The sequence below is a fragment of the Podarcis gaigeae genome (assembly GCF_964106915.1).
Source record: "Podarcis gaigeae genome assembly, chromosome: 13".
In the NCBI taxonomy this organism is placed as follows: Eukaryota; Metazoa; Chordata; class Lepidosauria; order Squamata; family Lacertidae; genus Podarcis; species Podarcis gaigeae.
Window position 1 is genome coordinate 30,573,153 of NC_139689.1, and position 18,510 is coordinate 30,591,662.

At 45.0% G+C, this 18,510-nt stretch overlaps 1 protein-coding gene across 3 annotated transcripts; it reads right to left on the reverse strand.

Moving 5' to 3' along the window:
* Nucleotides 1–1,018: 1,018 nt before the first annotated feature.
* Nucleotides 1,019–18,326, reverse strand: CCR7 (C-C motif chemokine receptor 7). 3 transcript variants are annotated; one of them, XM_083708827.1, is made up of 3 exons: nt 17,923–18,326; nt 11,932–11,981; nt 1,019–3,199 (listed from the first exon to the last, which is right to left on the reverse strand). In XM_083708827.1, the coding sequence occupies exons 1-3, from the start codon at nt 17,984–17,986 to the stop codon at nt 2,123–2,125; spliced, it is 1,191 nt and encodes a 396-aa protein (XP_083564953.1). In that variant the 5' UTR covers nt 17,987–18,326; the 3' UTR covers nt 1,019–2,122. The 3 variants fall into 3 exon arrangements, with proteins under 3 accessions (XP_083564953.1, XP_083564954.1, XP_083564952.1); XM_083708828.1 differs by lacking the exon at nt 17,923–18,326 and adding an exon at nt 13,266–13,424; XM_083708826.1 differs by lacking the exon at nt 17,923–18,326 and having other exon boundaries at nt 11,932–12,200.
* Nucleotides 18,327–18,510: the final 184 nt, after the last annotated feature.

The window sequence follows — 18,510 nt, forward strand, 5'->3', positions numbered from 1 at the left end:
GTTTTGCACTAGAAGAACATCTCTGGTGTGGGATGCCCAGGGCCGGATTTAGGTTTGATGAGGCCCTAAGCTACTGAAGGCAATGGGGCCCTTTATATGTCCAGCTGTCCTTTGTCAACAACAAATTGCCACTGTTTTTTGTGTTGAATATATGCTATATGGTAATTTATGGACCTAAAAGGTATCTAAAGTCATTTGCACACGTTGCCATGCAACCAGTCCATGCAGAATGCAGGCACCCTATATGTAGAAAGGAGAAAACCAGTTATATTTTAGGAAGCAGGCTAACAGGCGGGGCCCATGACTTACATCATAGGAGCCTACACAACACCAAACACTGTTGCTGTATGTAGGTTGTATTTTTATTTGTTTTTTATCTTATATTTTGGAAATGTACATCCAGTTTTTTTCCTTTATTTTTTTTTGGAGCCCCAAGAGCCTTAAGCTATAGCTCGTTTAGCTTATACGTAAATCCGGCACTGGTGATGACTCACTTGTGGTGATGTGTTATCCCCAAAGGCTTCATAGTTGGAAACCCAGGACTCCTTACTTCCCTGCATTCCCCACACCCCCTACACACCTGGAGGTCAGTGGACGAGTTTCTCTTGCGAGTTTCAAAGATCTCATAAGCTGCATCCCACAGTAACTCAAAGCAGGGCTTTAAGTGCGGCTGCCCCTGTTCTATGGAAGTCTTCCTGGCGTCCAGGGACAGGTGGCCAATAACTGCATTTCCTGGAAACAATTAAAGACTTTCCCCCCCGTTCCAACAGGCTTTCCCCAGCTGGACCAATGTGGGTTTTCCATGAGCTTGTCAGGCTTCCGGTCATGTTTTAAATGTACCTTTTGTGGTTTTAACTGCTTTGAATTCTCTTATATGCAAATTGCCAAGAGGCAGTGGTTTAGAAGGCAATTAATAACTCAGTGATGATGACGATCAATAATAATAGTAAGAGAGGAGAAGGTCCAAGGGCAGCACTTGATTCCTCTTGAAGGGAGAGATAACCAGAGGCTTATGGTGTGTCTGTTAATATTTTGAGTTTATTTATAAATGTACAAGTTGAACACAGGTGGAGGCACAGCTTAACCCTCTTACAAGCAGCAAATGCTACCATCCCACGTCAGACTGCTAGAGAGGCAGCCCTCAAAACAGTACTTTCCTGAGTTCAAAGATCTCTTCTGAGTCCCAGTCACTAACTGCGGCTTTTCTCCCCAACACGGACCTTCCATAACTTGAGGGAATAGGAAAGGTATTCTGCATCACCCAATCTCTCCTGGGTTTCTCCTATTAAGAACGTATTCTTGTCTCAAGAGGCCGTCTTCTAACATTTGGCTCCTGCTGAGAGACCATTTCCTGAACATCACAAGCTATTAACATTCCTCTGACAAGTCTGAGACTCTGGACAGGTATTGCGTTAAGGCAAACCCCCGGGATAGCTGTGTTCAAAGCAATCTGCTAGAAAACACATGATAATATTCAGTAAGAGTAGATTAAATGGGCCCCTGAGCAGCTGCAGAGTGTGTTTACCTCACCACCAACAGAGAGTCCCACAGACAAAGCTAGGGAGGGGCCTAGAGACCAAGTCCTGTGTGAGAAGGCAGATAGGTACCTGGCCACTGTGAGAACAGTAATGCTGGACTAGATAGATGGGCCTTTGGCCTGATCCAACACAACTTTTCTTACATTCATTTAGGCCAGGGTTTCCCAAACTTGCGACTACAGCTGTTTTTGGACTACAACTCCCATCATCCCTAGCTAGCAGGACCAGTGGTCAGGGGTGATGGGTATTGTAGTGACAAAAACCAGGTGGAAACCCACGTTTGGGAAACCCTGATTTAGGCTCACTCTTCCAGTTCATAGGCAGAGTTTTGTCCCCGCCATCAGCTCACTTCCTTGAGATCCGTGAGCAACCTTTCTGCAGTCCACATCTCTTTACTCTATACAACAGTCTAAATTACACGAGTTGATCTGTGGAGGAGGGGGGCGGTCCGTTGGGCCCTTCAGGCAACTTGGAAACATACCCACCGGGTGAGATTCAAAGGTTCCAAGTGTCAATCTCTCATGCTGGCCAAAGGAAAAGGCTGCTGTTGTGGCACCAAGTTGACTGGCGGCCCATGGGGCCTTTCAGGGGTAGAAAGTGGTGGTGGTGTCTGTTTCCGTGGCAATGGAGCACCTTGCATTCTCCCGGTACGTTGACCACTGCCAGAGCTGCGCTTGGCTGATGCAGCCCAGGTTCTTGAGGAGCCGGAGCAGGTCATTGCGGAACTTGACACCTATGAAGGCGTACAGGAAGGGGTTGAGGCAGCAGCGGAAGCACGCCAGGCCGTACGTCACGTCATTGGCCACATCCATGCGCTTGATGACTTCGCATTCGCCATTGGTGTGGTTGAAGGCCGAGATGGTCTCAGCTAGCACAACACCATTGTAGGGCAGCTGGAAGAGGACAAAGACCACCATCACGGCAATGAGGACCTTGATCGCCCGGTTCTTCTCGAAGCTACGGGCTTGGAACAAGGTCCTGATGATGACGCAATAGCAGAACGTCATCACTAGGAGAGGCATCAGGAAGCCAAAGAGCATCTGGCAAATCCTAATGCCGGTACTGAAGGCCAGCAAGTTGTACGCTAGGATGCTGCAGCGTGGCTTCTGTTGGTCAGACTCATAGATGCCCCTGTGGACCAGCTCAGGGATGGAGAGGACGAAAGCTAGTATCCAGATGGAGAGGCAGGTGACCTTGCTGGCGAAAACTCTCTGGGAGCGAAGGCGGTGGGCTGAGGGGGCCTGGACAATGGCGAAATACCTGTCGATGCTGATGGAGAGCAGCAGCAACATTCCGCTAAAGAAGCTCATCTGGCAGATGCAATGGATGGCTTTGCAACCAAACTCCTTAAAGACCCAATACTTTGCTGCGCTGAAGGCCCAGAAGGGGAGAGTCAGCAGGAAGAGGATGTCTGCTATGGCGAGGTTGAGGAGGTAGATATCTGTCATCGTCTTGAGCCTCTTGAAGTAGATGTACGTCACCATGACCAGGCAGTTGCCTGCCAGCCCCACAAAACACACAAGGGAATATACAACAGGTAAGAAAACTGCACGGAATCGCCGGATCTCATCCTTCTTGCAGATGTCTGCATATGCATCGTAGTCAATTGTGAAGTTGCTATTGTAGTCATATTCAGCTGTCACAGTCTGGCTCATGCAGAGCTAGGAGGCAGATAAAAGAATCAGTTACAACTTGCACACTGGAGGGGATAACATCTCTGCAGCATTTGCCAAGTGACCCCCCCCCCAAAAAAGACCCCAGGAAGCAATCTTCAGATCAGGGGGCACATTAATCGAGGAATTATATCTAGGTATAATTGTTTGATTCGCAGTTTAACTATCATGGCTTCTCAAAAGGATCTAGTGGTCTTAGTAGATCACAAGTAGATCAATTGTGTGATGCAGCAACAACAAAAATGCTAATAATATTCTAGGCTGCATCAACAGAAGTATAGTGTCCTGGTCAAGGGAAGTAATAGTACCGCTCTATTCTGCCTTGGTCAGACCGCACTTGCAGTACTGTGTCCAGTTCTAGGTGCTACAATTTAAGAAGCTGGAATGTATGCAGAGGAGGGTGACCAAGATGACCAAGGGACTGGAAACCAAGCCTTATGAGGAAGGGTTGAGGCAGCTGGGTATGTTTAGCCTGGAAAAGAGGAGACTGGGAGGAGATATGATAGCCATCTCCATATATCTAAAGGGCTATCACATGGGGGATAGAGCAAGGTTGTTTTCTCCTGCTCTGGAGGGTAGGACTTGAACCAATGGCTTCAAGTTACAAGAAAGGAGATTTCGACTAAGCACCAGAAAGAACTTTCTGACAGTATGACCTGTTCAACAGTGGAACAGTTTCCCTCAGGAGGTTGTGGACTCTCCTTCCTGGGAGGTTTTTAAGCAGAGGCTGGATGGCCGTCTGTCATGGATGCTTTAGTTGAGATTCCTGCATTGTTGGGGGTTGGACTAGATGTCCCTCGGGGTACCTACCAACTCTACAGTTCTATGATCCTATGAAGGCGTCTTGGAGGTCATTGCCAGGTGAGGGTGCTCTCAGAGCTATCTAGCCACACACACAGACTACAGTTCCAAGGATTTCCTGGGATGAGTGGATGCCCACTTTTAAGTCTCTAGGTTCCACATTAGATGAGCAGCCATTCACACGATTAGTAACTGCATTATAGGCAGTTTAGAAAGCAAATAGGGATGGGGACGGGGGACCATGAGCTCAGGGGTTCTCCAGATTGGGGAGGGAGGTGTCACAGAGATTGGAGGGTTTATGCCCCAATGCCATCATAGCTAGCCATTCACAGCCAAGAGTTTGATTAATCCTCTTTGTAAAGCCACCCAAGTTGGAAAGGTTCAAATTTGCACCAATGGAAGCTTTTCTTCCAATGCAAGTCGCCAGTATGCTACTTAATAGTTTGCAAATTTCATTCCCCGTGCCAGGTTACAGGGAACCAGGCAGAGGGCCTTCTCGGTTGTGGCGCCCGCCATGTGGAACACCCTCGCACCAGATGTCATCAAAGAGAAAAATAACTACCAAACTTTTAGAAGACATCTAAAGGCAGCCCAGTTCAGGAAAGCTTTTAATGTTGGAAGCTGCCCGGAGTGGTTGGGGGGACCCAGCCAGATGGGGTATAAATAATAAATTATTATTATTATTATTAATAAGCAAGATGAACTGAAACTGAAGTGAGGACAGCCGTTGCCCTGCTGACTATCTGCGATGTAGATAAAAACCCTACAATAGAGGACTGAGAGTGGAGCAAATAAGAGCTACTCTCTCTGTTGCTCATCCCTGCAGCCCCAAGTGGAAAGAGTATTAGAGAAGAGGGTAAATTGTGTGTTCTCAAGAAGAACACTCCGCAGGGCCACTGGTGTGTGTGTGTGTGTGTGTGTGTGTGTGTGTGTGTGTGTGTTGGGAGAACAGAAGTGGGTTCTGTGTTTTGGGGGCAGGCTTATAAGACATCTGTTTGGCTTCCTGTGCACACTTCCTTTCAAATTTCAGCGCTGGGCCCCAATCCGGATTTGGTTTGAAGGGCAAAAGGGTTAAAACGCCCCTGCTCCCCATCAGCTTCCCAGTATGAGCCCCACCATAGTGGCTAATTATTTAACAAATCTGCCATGTAAGGACTGAATAATGTCACACCCTGTTTGACCTTCAGGTCCCTTTCTCTCTGACGCTGTGGCACAGTGGTTCTCCATCAGCTAAGTACTGCAGACCCCGTTTTGCAAAAGCCAAGCCACATGGACCCCCTATTTTTTGAAAACTTTGATATATCTCTAGTAGTTTTTGTTGTGCAAATGGCGCCACAGATCCCCTGGGTTGGTTACGCCGACTCCCTGGAGTCTGTGAGCCACCAGCTGGGAACCACTTCTGTAAGAACCATTTTTTCTCCCACCCACCAAGACGGGATGACTTCTACGTAAAGGGAATTTTCAGTATGTGACGTTTGAAAGCATTTTTATTTTGCAGGAAATGCCTGCCACCTAACAGGCATATGCTTACAGAAACAAAGCTTTCCAGGAATTGTATAGCCAAGCAAAAATTACATTGCCAGAAAAAGAGGAAATGTATTGCCTAGAAATGCGCTGTTGACACAGACGTGCAAACAAAATGCACAGGCTAATTTATATTTATAGATGCAAATGCAGAAATAACTACAGTGGTACCTCGGGTTACATACGCTTCAGGTTACAGACTCCACTAACCAAGAAATATTGCTTCAGGTTAAGAACTTTGCTTCAGGATGAGAACAGAAATCGTGCTCCAGTGGCGCGGCAGCAGCAGGAGGCCCCATTAGCTAAAGTGGTGCTTCAGGTTAAGAACAGTTTCAGGTTAAGAATGGACCTCCGGAAGGAATTAAGTACTTAACCTGAGGTACCACTGTATTGCCATGTTCATATAGATGTGTTGCATGTCTCTCCATAGAGCAACTCACGCTCACGTAGCTACCTGCTCTGTGCCAGCTCAGTTTGCTGCCCTGGTGCTCCCAGGTGATGGGCAATGCTGGGCCCCCCTCCTGTGCTTGCCTCTTAAAGTTTTTTTTTACCGTTAAATTGGACTTGGACTGGGCACCCTCTCCAATAAAATCATAGAATCGTAGAGTTGGAAGGGACCCTGAGGGTCATCTAGTCCAACCTCCTGCAATTCAGGAATCTCAGCTAAAGCACCTCTGTTTTAAAAACCTTCAATGAATGAATGGGCAAGAGTATTGTTGGCCCAGAAATGGAAGCAAGAAGAAATACCGACAAAAGAAGAATGGCAGATGAAATTAATGGACTATGCAGAATTGGACAAAATGACAGGAAGGATTTGAAACCTGTGGGACCAGAGATTCACAGAACATTGGAAGAAATATACGAATTATTTGAAGAGCAACTGTAATAAAAAAAAATATGCTAGTAGGACTACAAGAAGTTTTGTAATGAGGAATATATGAAATATTGCAAAGAAGAGAAAGAAGAGAGATATCAGTTATGATATTTTCATGTAATAGTGGAAATAAGAAATGTAAATTAAGTGGGAAAGATTGGAAAATTTTCAGATGTGATTGATGGAAGTCAAAAAAATTGAATAAGATATAAAAGTATTTTTAATAATTGCTGAAAATGGTATGTTAAAAAACTAATAAAAATATTTTAAACAAAACAAAACAAAAAACCCCCTCTAATGAATGAGATTCCACCACCTCCTGAGGAAGACTGTTCCATTGTCAAATAGAGAATTGTCCTCAATAAAAAGAGGCACATGGGGACCACTAAAATGAGATTATGGCAGGGCTATCGACTTCTGGAAAAAACAAACAACTGATGCAAATCAATGGGGAGAAACAACAACTCTATCTTTAGGGAATGTCTGCCATTTTCAGATGGAACAACAATTCATGACAGTGGTTAAAGTTTTGAAAATTGCCACATTTGGGCCCGTGAGATACCAAGGAGGAAATTCTGATTAGGACATGTGAGCAAGGGTCACGTGTGATTGGTTCATTCCTTTTTGAGGATGTCATCATAGGCAGAAGAGGTTCTCTTTCTCAAACTTGGAGTTTCTGACCCCACATAAGGACAATGTGATGTGCAGTACTTACACCAAAGTTTCCCAACGAAATAAAATAAATGAAGGATGCTTCCTTAGCTACTGGCACAGTTAACTGAGATAGAGCAGAATCCTATAGCTTCCTACTTTTGAATTCAACAGGACCTGCTCCCAGGCAGTAGCTGGGCCACGGTTGTGTCTTAGGAACTGAGCTAGAAATCATGTAATTCCTGGTTCAGATCTTATCCCTATCATGAGCTCAGCAGGTGTGAGTGTTAAATGAGCCACTCTTTCTCAGTTCTTTATCTGCAATATACAGATAATAACATTGATCTCCTGCCAAGGGCTGTTGTATAGAGATTACAGTATTGATAATGGGGGTGAAACACCTTAAAACACTCAGAAAATGCTACATACATGCTAAACATCATGACAAAAAGAGCTCCAGGGATGGTGGTGGAAATATTTCAAAAACAAAGGTGTGTCTGCACCAGCTGTTTCACTCCCAATAAAAAGCTAACGGCAAGGTTAGTGCATGGAATTCCCCTTTCAAAGGTTGATTGACTCCAGCTCCCATCATCCTTGCTGGTTGGGGCTGATGGGAGTTGGAGTCCAGCCCCATCTGGAGGGCACCCCTTCCAATATTCCTGGTTTATGTGATCTATACCTGGTCTTGGACAGCAGTCCAGATTAGGGTCCCGTTGCTGGGTTTTGCCCTGAGAAAGTACCTGTTTCATTACATGGAACGAATATTTTCTCCACTACATTCCTCATGGTGCTGAACCGACACCACTAGGGACATGATCCTGCTGGCGAAGTTCAGAATGAGAAGATTGTGCGTGACTAAATCTAATGGAGAAGAGGCATCAGAACCCCATTGCAAGCGATATGATCTGGAGTGCCTCTCTGTGAATATATTTATGGGTGGGAAAGTATACACTCACTCACTCACTCACTCACTCACTTATTTATTTATTTATATTTTGCCTAGACAGCATCTTAAAAAGCAGAGACATCACCTTGCCAACAAAGGTCCGGACAGTTAAAGCCATGGTTTTCCCAGTAGTGATGTATGGAAGTGAGAGCTGGACCACAAAGAAGGCTGATTGCCGAAGAATTGATGTTTTTGAATTATGGTGCTGGAGGAGACTCTTGAGAGTCCCATGGACTGCAAGAAGATCAAACCTCTCCATTCTTAAGGAAATCAGCCCTGAGTGCTCACTGGAAGGACAGATCCTGAAGCTGAGGCTCCAATACTTTGGCCACCTCATGAGAAGAGAAGACTCCCTGGAAAAGACCCTGATGTTGGGAAAGATGGAGGGCACAAGGAGAAGGGGACGACAGAGGACGAGATGGTTGGATAGTGTTCTCGAAGCTACTAACATGAGTCTGACCAAACTGCGGGAGGCAGTGGAAGATAGGAGTGCCTGGCGTGCTCTGGTCCATGGGGTCACAAAGAGTCGGACACGACTAAACGATTAAACAACAACAACATTTTGCCTTTTCTCCAAGAAGCTCAAGGTAGCATACATGGGGCTGATACGCTGGGCAACCAGGGTTCAAATCCCCACTCAGCCCATGAAGCTCACTTGAGCAACCCAGTCAGATGGGTGGGGTACAGAAAAGAAAAGTATTGTCGTCGTCATGATCATCTTGGGCCAGTTGCCATCTCTTAGTCTGCCTCACAGGGTTGCTGTGAGGATAAAATGGCATGGGGAGAGATGCATGTACTCCACCTTGAGCTCCCTGGAGGAAAAGTGAGATAGAAATGCAAGAATAAATTAAGAAAGCAAGCCGAGAATGCTTGTGGAATTCAAGTTCTGCGACTTGAACTGCCCTGGTTCTCACTTCCTAGACCTAGGTGTGGATTAGGGCTTCATTCTCCTTTGGATTTTGCATTGCTTGGGATTTTGTGACGCAATTCATGGCATTAAGGGAGGGGGGCAAAATCAACTCCCCAAAAGGATTTATAAGGTGTATTTCTGACTAAAATACCTCTAGAAAGGTGTACAGTGAAATCAAATATGTATCAGCTGGTACTTCGTCATAAAGCAGTATTTCAATACAAATTTTAGTGCAGATTAATGTGGGGAAATGGTGGGAAAGACTTAGGAACAAACATATGCAAAATTGACATGAACCCAAACCAAAAATCCATCCATCCCTTGGTGCACCAATCTTTGGCAGTAGAGAAGTAACCATAAGGAAGGTCATTATGAGTTCTGTCATCGTGCTAAACCATAATTAGCACAAGCCATGGTCTGTTCATGGACTTTAAACTATGGCTTCTGATTCAGGTTAGCTGGCCTCTCACAAACTATGGTCTATCAGCTCAGACATCGTACCAAACCATAGCTAAGTGTGCATCATCCCTTTGGTTACCTTTGGCATGATGTATGCACTCTTAAGATAACAGGTTTTAAAAGTCCGTTTTGTGGTCAAAAGCTCTCCCTCCACTCAGAAAAGGGTGATTCCATATCCCTCTGCCACTTGTGGGTGACCACAGCATGTGATCTGTGATTCATGTCTTTACAGTCCCTTGCTATGTCATATGGGAAGCTGTTGTGTGTTTCCCTGACATTTGCACTGGAAATTCCAGACAATGAAAACAACACACTGGGGTTGCCCATTTTCAAACATGGAAGAGGCATGATATTCCAGGACTGAGTCTGAGAAGTGCCGGATTTACGTATAAGCTAAACAAGCTATAGTTTAGGGCCCCACTCTCTTGAGGGCCCCCAAAAAATATAAAGGAAAAAAACACCTGAATGTACATTTCCAAAATATAAGATAAAAAACAAATAAAATAAAACCTACATACAGTAAGTAATGGGCCCTGCCTGCTAGCCTGCTCCCTAAAATATCACTGGTTTGCACCTTTCTATACATAGGGTGCCTACATTCTGCACTGACTAGTTGCATGGCAACATGTGCAAATGGCTTTAGATACAGCGGTACCTCGGGTTAAGAACTTAATTCATTCTGGAGGTCCATTCTTAACCTGAAACTGTTCTTAACCTGAAGTACCACTTTAGCTAATGGGGCCTCCCACTGCCGCCGCGCAATTTCTGTTCTCATCCTGAGGTAAAGTTCTTAACCCGAGGTACTATTTCTGGGTTAGCGGAGTCTGTAACTTGAAGCATCTGTAACCTGAAGCGTCTGTAACCCGAGGTACCACTGTACCTATTAGGTCCATAAATTATCATGTAGCATATATTCAACGCAAAAACAGTGACAATTTGCTATTGACAAAGGACAGCTGGACATATAAAGAGCCCCATTACCTTCAGTAGCTTAGGGCCTCATCAAACCTAAATCTGGCCCTGAGTCTGAGATATGTTTTGGTTTAGGATAGAGGTAGGGAGGATGGAGATGGAGAAGGAACAGGGTCAGTGGGAAGGGGGGTTGGAGAAAGGGACAGGAACTGCTGGGGACTTTGCTGGTGTGTTTTGTTGCAAAAATAGCAAGGAGAGAGAGCAAAAGAGAGGGGAGAGGGATCTGTAGTGAGGGAGGGAGGGAGAAGGGGCATGTACTGCACACATGGCGGGTGTGAGGAGTGGCAGAGGTGCAGAGAGAAAGAACCACAGCGGGTTGGGAGGCGAACCGGCCACACAAAGTTTAAAAGGGAAAACACACCGAGCTCTGAGGCCTGCAAGAAAACCTTGTGGTGGGCTTGTGAGCGAGGGCTCCTACCACATCCTGTGGGTGGACCTGCAGAAGGAGCATCGCCCAAAGAGAAAGGAAAGAGAGGCAGCCCACCACCAAACACCTCCACCCTCTCCCTTGAATGTGTGTGTGTGTGTGTGTGTGTGTGAGAGAGAGAGAGAGAGAGAGAGTGAGAGCCTGTATGAAAGTGAGAATGAGGGGAAAGAGGAGCTCCAGAGTCAACCTCAGTTCACAACTTAGCAACATGCCTTTCTTCAGAGGTGGGAATAAAATGCACCTTGAGATGGTTGCCCAGGAGGGATGGGAAAAGCTGTCCCTTTTATGTTTCCCATTTTTCCAATCTAAACTTCAGTTCTCTACATTTCCACAATCTTAATAATAAAAATAAAAATAATGTATTTATTTATACCCCACCCATCTGGCTGAGTTGCCCCAGCCACTCTAGGCAGCTTCCAACTCATATAAATAATAATAATAAAACGTCAAACATTAACAGTAACAATCTGATCCGATATTTAAAAAATCACAATAACTTTAAAAATAAACAACTTATATCCAATTAAGCGATATTCAATAACCCATTGGAATTCAACAGTAAGCAGTAAAATTAAACATCAGCAAATAGTAATTAAACACTTTACACTTATCAATTACAATAAAGAATTACTAATCTATAACCAATAAAAATAGTCCTCGTGAAAATTCACCAGCGTTTTAGCGCAGATTTCTCCTAATGAGCACATTCTTGGGTATGCGGTTTTGCTAATTTTTGCAATGCCCCCTAAAATCATTCATCTCTGTAGGTTATGTTTTAGTAATGTATGCACCCACCTGCACACTTGACTTGAGTATATGCATTTTTGTACACATTGCTTGGCTGGAGAACAGTTTGGCAAGATTCTGAGAAGTGTGGATTTCAAAGGATGGCTGTGGTTTGGTGCATGTGTCTCTGCAGAGCATGCGGTCCAGCTAGGCTCGCCTTTAAATGCAAGCCGAATCAAATTTCTATTGCCCAGTGGCCATTTGTCAAGCACCCTGAACCTTTTATCATTCCCATTGCCCAACTTCTTCCCTTTGCTGACATGGGAAGGTGGAACAAGGGAACATGCAACAGACTCTGTATCAATTGACTTCACCCTACCCCACAGCAGCAGCGCTCAAGGGACACCGGCTGTTTGGGTCAGCTCCTTACCTGGAAAAGGAGAGGCAAGTTCAAGACGACGACCGCTCTCAGCTTTTTATCTAGAGGAGGGAAACACAATGCACACAGTGACACAGAAAACGGCTGGGACGACACAGAAGAGGACATGAAGAGAAGGCAGCCTTGCAAATTTAAGTGACGGCTGAAATATCGTGGTCTTTCAGCAAAGTTGTTCATGCCCACTCTGAAATGCTTATAGAAAAGGCTGCAACGAGGACAGATCATGGTTAGCTGTGATAAACAGGGGTGTGTTTTGGGATTTATTTTCGTAGAGGGGAGCAGGTGGTTTCGTAGAGGGGAGCAGGTGTAGACGATGGCTGCACCACCACTCCAGGCAAATTATATTGCTGGCAGGTGTGCCCCTGTCATAGCTGCTGCTTCCCCCAACCCCTGCTCCCCCTCCGCCTCAAGGATGGCAGTTGCAAGGCCAGAGTTGGCCCTAGGGTAGCAGTTGCTGACACCTATCCTATGGTCGCCAAAGCTTGTGACCATAAGACAGGAGGCTTGGAAGTCCAAAACTGCACTTTGCATTGTGCCCAGAGGACTACAAAAAGCTGTTCCGAAAGCAGCTTTTCAAGCAAGCATGAGCTCTGCATCATCTTATCTAAAGCAGTTTGCCCAGTTCATTCCTTATTCCCCCCTTTGTGATTTATATTATTATTATTATTTACAACAGAAAACAGAACTGACATCATTCAAACCAATGTTGCTGGGGAAAAATACATATATGTTTATTTTTCCTATCAAAGTGGCATCTCATTCAGAAGTATGTGCCATTGAGCATGCACAGAAAGCCTCACTTATCACTGAGTGTGTAGGTCCTAAGAGATTAGGGGCTTCCTGTTCAGAAAAGATAGTCTGAGCCTCTATACCCCCTGGCTTTAGAAATGAGAGCGGGGTGGAGTTTATCACTTTTAACAGAAGAGGTTTTTAACATGAATAAATCAAAACACCACATTGTGGTCATTTCCTCTGTCTTGCAATTTGAAATTTGGGCTTCTTTTAACAGCTGTCCTGGGAGCCAAGGCAAGGCAAGGCAAGGCAGTAAGTAGCACATTGTGTTCATTGAAACATGGCAGGGCTTTTAAACCTGATCCCCCCCCCCCCACACACTTGGAAGCCCTTGCCCCCATTCCCAGATGGGCGTCTGAGCACAAGGCTGCCATCATTTAATGGCAAGCGAATTCTACTCTGCACATGCCCAGAAACACACTGCCATTGTGATTGTTCCCAAGTAGCCTTGGAGCTAGAAACAGGTTCAGAAGCTAGCTTCTGACTCAATTTGAACCCTGAAGTTGAGGTTGAGAGAGAGAAAGAGGACTTACCTCTGTCCATGGCCTTTTGCTAACTTGCCACGAGACCAGACAATGACAGCTAGTGAAAGGGAGCTTAGAATGATACTATGCGAAGAGCAATTTATAGGAACTTCCTTTCTTTTTTTTTCTTTTTGGCTCAGCCCTCATACCCTTGCAAGGACGGAGCACATGATGTGTTGCGCTCAGAGGCAGAGATTTTACTTGCTGTTCCTTCTCCTGCCTGGAGCACAGCCTCATTGATGGGGGCCTTGATAGCCTCAGGTGTTTCCTGCTGCCCTGAGAGAATGCAGATGGCCCAAGTGATAAAGAGATCTTTGCCCTTTTCGAGAAGAACAACCTGCAGAATGAATTGTTACTAGTCATCCTCTGGCAAAGGGTGAAAAATGGCTTTCTCTGTGGTCTCCGAGGAACAGGTGTCATATATATTTATATTCTTACGAGCCCCCGCTTTTCACCCAGGAAGGCCCACAAAGCACGCAAGGACCACCAGAGGAGGGGAAGCACCCTCTGCAATAAGTAACTTGCCTCTGTCCCCAAACAGAGTTTTCTTTCTTCCAGGAACCAAACATTGGACAAAAAGGCACGCTGCCCACATCTGTGCCCCTCTATCTATTTTTCCTGGTGCTGCCGCAAAGTGACTTCCAGAAGAAGAATAAAGCAATACCAAAAAACAAACAACAACAACAACAACAAACGAGATTAAAGACAAACCCAGGGCACATGAAAACACCATCCTGCACCATCTAGGTCAGGTTTATGCCTCATAAGGATGAGCAAATCTGTTCGAACTTTACCAAGATCTGTTAGGAGACTCCCTCTGATTGTTAAGCCACTTTAGAAATCGTAGCTCGGGGCGTGGGAGGGAACTAGGTGCCTCCCCGCAACTCTGTGTTAAGTTGTGGGTGAACATATCAGACAACACAGCGATTCTTCAAACAGCTCTTGTTTATTCACAGGCCAGAACAGAACTGCACTGAAGGGTTTAGCCAGCCTGCTTATACAGTGGTACCTCGGGTTACAAACGCTTCAGGTTACATACGCTTCAGGTTACAGACTCCGCTAACCCAGAAATAGTGCTTCAGGTTAAGAACTTTGCTTCAGGATGAGAACAGACATCGTGCTCTGGTGGCGCGGTGGCAGCAGGAGGCCCCATTAGCTAAAATGGTGCTTCAGGTTAAGAACAGTTTCAGGTTAAGTACGGACTCCAGAACGAATTAAGTACTTAACCCGAGGTACCACTGTATAGAGCTCCACTACAACACAACTGTAACAACTTTCTGTAACTATCCAATCACTGAACGTCACATTCAATCCCTTATTTGCATATGTGGACCTGAGTGAAAACTATCTACAGTATCCCCCTGCTGACCCAGGGTGAGAACTTCAGTACATAACACTCAGCATCCCTTAACAAACTACAGCTCCCAGGATTCTTTGGGGGAAGTTGTACATTTAACCAACATAGGTAAAGCAGCAGAAGTATAAGAAGCAAGGCCAGTACAAGAAAAGCAACTCAGGTAACATATCAAAGGCTTCGGGAACTGGAAATGTTTTTGCCTGGATTAAAAAAGGTCTCAAGCAGGGATTTATTGTGGCATTGTATGCACTGTGCCTTGCAGTTATTTTTTAAAATCATAGTTTAATCATTATTGTAATTGTTGAGAGTGAATTTCTGTTTAATTATAATTTGCTGATCTTTTGAGAGTTAATTTTATTTCTGTTATAAGGTCTCAGATACAGAATGTTCATAAATGTACAAGGCAAACACATACATAAGTATATGTCAGAGACGTGGCTGAATTGAAAGCCTGGGAAGTGTCTGACTCTGGAGATGAAGCAATGCCAGTACAGAGAGAGCCAGAGTCTGACTCTGGAGACGAGGGATTGCAGCCACAGACAGAGCAGGAGTGGGTTAGTTTAGCCCCCCTTCATCAAGAGTTCCCTGACTCAGATAGAGCAGCAGACCCGGAAAGATCACAGGCGGGGGGGGGGGGGGGGAGGAGATAGACGGCATTGAGGGGGTTGCTATGCAACCAGGAGGAAGGCAGCATTTAGACGGCTCTTCATTTGAGAGCGGGGGGGGGGGGGAGTCTACCCACCTTCTCCCCAAAGCAGAAGAGTTGAAAGGGTTAAAAGAGAGAAAGGAGTGGACTTTGGCACCCTTCATGCTGCAAAAGGGGCAGAGACTCAGAGTGACGAACTCATAGCTAAGAGTGGCAGGCCCAAAACCACTCTCTGGATGTTAATTGTAAATAAACGTACCATAAAACTGCCAGAGACTCATTAATTCTTATCAGAGCTTGCTTGCCTGCCTGAGTTCATTACAGTACATAAACCACGTGTCTGAAATAGCACAGGAGAGCAATCCTGAAGCTATTTTGACTCTCCCAAATTGACCTCAAATATTTCTCTGCAAGGAGGAAGGAAATGGTAAAAGCTTTACAATTGTATTTGGACTGTAGGGGCTTACATTTCCCTGCAAAAACAGTCTGGCAAGTATATGTTAAGCTGAGCAAACTATCAATATGTGTAAGAGATTCAGGAACTAAAGTATTTACCATCTCAAAGGAATGGCCAGGCTACCCAGGAAATGCAATCAAGTAAGGCATTATCAGGTATCCTGGCAGACAGGAGAGAAGCAACACTCTCAAATTTCTGCTGGAGACCGCCTCCTTCTGTGATGTTTTGGGCAGGGGCGTAGGAAAGGGGGGTGGAGGGGCCGGGCTGCCCCAGGTGCCATCATGGAGGGGGGTGACAAATTATCAAGGAACAATTACTGCCCTACTAGGGCGGTTCATTAAAAACCTTTTTTTAAAAAAATGCCTGCTGCAAAGGTCTTATCTTACTACACTAGGGATTATATAGCTATATATGAAATTTCATGCATATCAGTTAATATCTTGGCCTTCCTCCACGAAAATAGCTGTTTACTTGGCCGTTTTCCTATGTCGTGAAGGCTGAAATTTCTCCAAGGCTGGATTATTTACTTCTGTGTGCTTGTGTATCGGTGTCTCCCTTGTATCTATTAGGGACTATTCTCTCGTCTTTCCTTTGATATCTATGCTAATAATTTAGAGAAAGTGTTTAATTTAAAAAGGATCTGTACTATAGAATAACAGTGGTAACAATACAATGAAGACAAGTAAATATTTTGAAGAGGGTGGTCCCAGAGCCCTAGTGCCACCATCTCAAAGAGGATAAAATGGGCGGACTTTGGTACTCTTTTGTCCTCCCCTCCCCCAATGTCTTTCTCTCTATCTGAGCTGGCTCCCTGCCTGTTACTGTTACATGCAGGGAAACCCGTGTGGGGTCCCTCTCTGTGTAAAGTCTTCAAGCTGTCCCTGCGCACGCCTGACAAATCTGTCCCATTGTCAAAATTTATATTTTCCACCCACCTCCAGTCTCCATTGTTGTGTGTCCTGGCTGAGGGGAAAAACAGAAGATGGATGGCCATCGGTCAGGGATGGTCTAGTTGAGATTCCTGCATTGCCTCAGGGGTTTGGCTAGAAGACCCTCAGGGGTCCCTTCCAACTCTACAATTCTCTGGTGCAGAGTTTTAGGTACAAGTTGGATGCAAGGGGTGCATAGGATTGCAGCCCATCTTATGCACTGTCGGCTCGGGAATAAGTCCCACTGATCATGATGAGACTAGATTGCTGCTGTGCAGTCCTGTTTTTTAAATACCGTATTTTTCGCTCTATAAGACGCATCAGACCACAAGACGCACCTAGTTTTTTGGAGGAGGAAAACAAGAAAAAAAAAATCTGAATCTCAGACGCCAGAACAGCAAGAGGGATCGCTGCACAGTGAAAGCAGCAATCCCTCTTGCTGTTCTGGCTTCTAGGATAGCTGCGCAGCCTGCATTCACTCCATAAGACGCACACACATTTCCCCTTACTTTTTAGGAGGGAAAAAGTGAGTCTTATAGAGCAAAAAATACGGTAACTGTTTTCCTTTTCAGATAATACAGAGCATGGTGAAGTCATAATAAAGAAAACCGTCCCCATCAGTAGTTTCAAGCACTACTACAGGTTCCACATAATATCTGTACTGCATTGTTGACTGTGACAGCACCTGCACTTTGGAACTCCCCACCTATTGCAACAAAGCACATGCCTTTGCTAGACTCACCCGCTAAAAGCATTCTTCTTTAGGCAAGCACACCTAGATGCTTAGGAAGTTGAAGTGATTTTAATTTTAATATTTTAGCTTTTGTATGTTTTAAAGTAGGATTGTTAATTTTTCTTGATTTTACTGCTGTGGTGTTTTCTTGTTTTTTGTTTCGGTAAACCACTTTGCAGGTTTTTAAAAATAAATTTTATTAAATAAATAAACAATAAATATAAATAAAACAGCACAAGCCAAAACACAATCCACCCTGTAGATTTAAGTATCTGTCCATAGTTGCCTACTTGTTATCAGAGGCCCAGAATCCATATTCCTTTGTAAGAAAATATGAAATAACGTAAAACCATTTTTGCAGGCAAAAATAAAAATTAGAAAAAAATCAATTGTGTGTGTGTGTGGGGGGGGGTGTGACAAGAAATTTTCTGCACCGGGTACCACCTGACCTTCCCACGCCTCTGGTTTTTGGGGGTGGTATAGGGTGGGCAATTTCAAAACTATTTATAGGGGCTTGCACACCATTTTTCTGGGTCTCTCTTACCTCCTTGCAAAGAGGGGAGGGAACTCCGTTGCAACAGAAAAATAAAGATCTGCCTTGCCTCCATCCGTTCATCTTTGACTGATCATGGACTTAGGGGACTCGGTCCCTTGGGGAGTTGGGCAGCAAAACCCAAACCCCCAATTTTTTCTATAACATTCCCTCAAGGGATTCTGGGCCCTGTAGTTTACCCCTCACAGAGTTACTATTCCCAGAAACCCTTCACAAAGCACAGCCACCAGAAGTCTTTGAATTTGTTTCAAAGCTATGGCGTGTTCACCATCGACACTTTCAGAGTCTCGCCTGGTTTACATGAAAAGGAGAAAGAGGGCTTAAGTTTCATCAACATGCTGATGACTCGTATTCACTCCAAATCCCCAGACAACTTTGCTCACTGTATGTATATGTGTGGGAGAACTGGGGGCGGCAGTTTTCAGGTAGCAAGAGAGAGAGAGAGAGAGAGTTAGAGTTTTGTGGTTGCCATGTGAGAATCAGCCTTGGGAGTGGGGCACAGAGGTATGGCGTAACTTTGGGAGAAAAGACAGTGCCCTTCATGACTAGCCCTGTATGTCCGCATGCCTCTTCCTTAGC

Coding starts and splice junctions, on each gene's coding strand:
- CCR7 (XM_083708826.1), bottom strand. CDS start 12,165: ATGATCTGTCCTCGTTGCAGCCTTTTCTATAAGCATTTCAGAGTGGGC. Junction 3,200..11,931: donor ACTTGCCTCTCCTTTTCCAG/GTAAGGAGCTGA, acceptor TCTGCCTCCTAG/CTCTGCATGAGCCAGACTGT.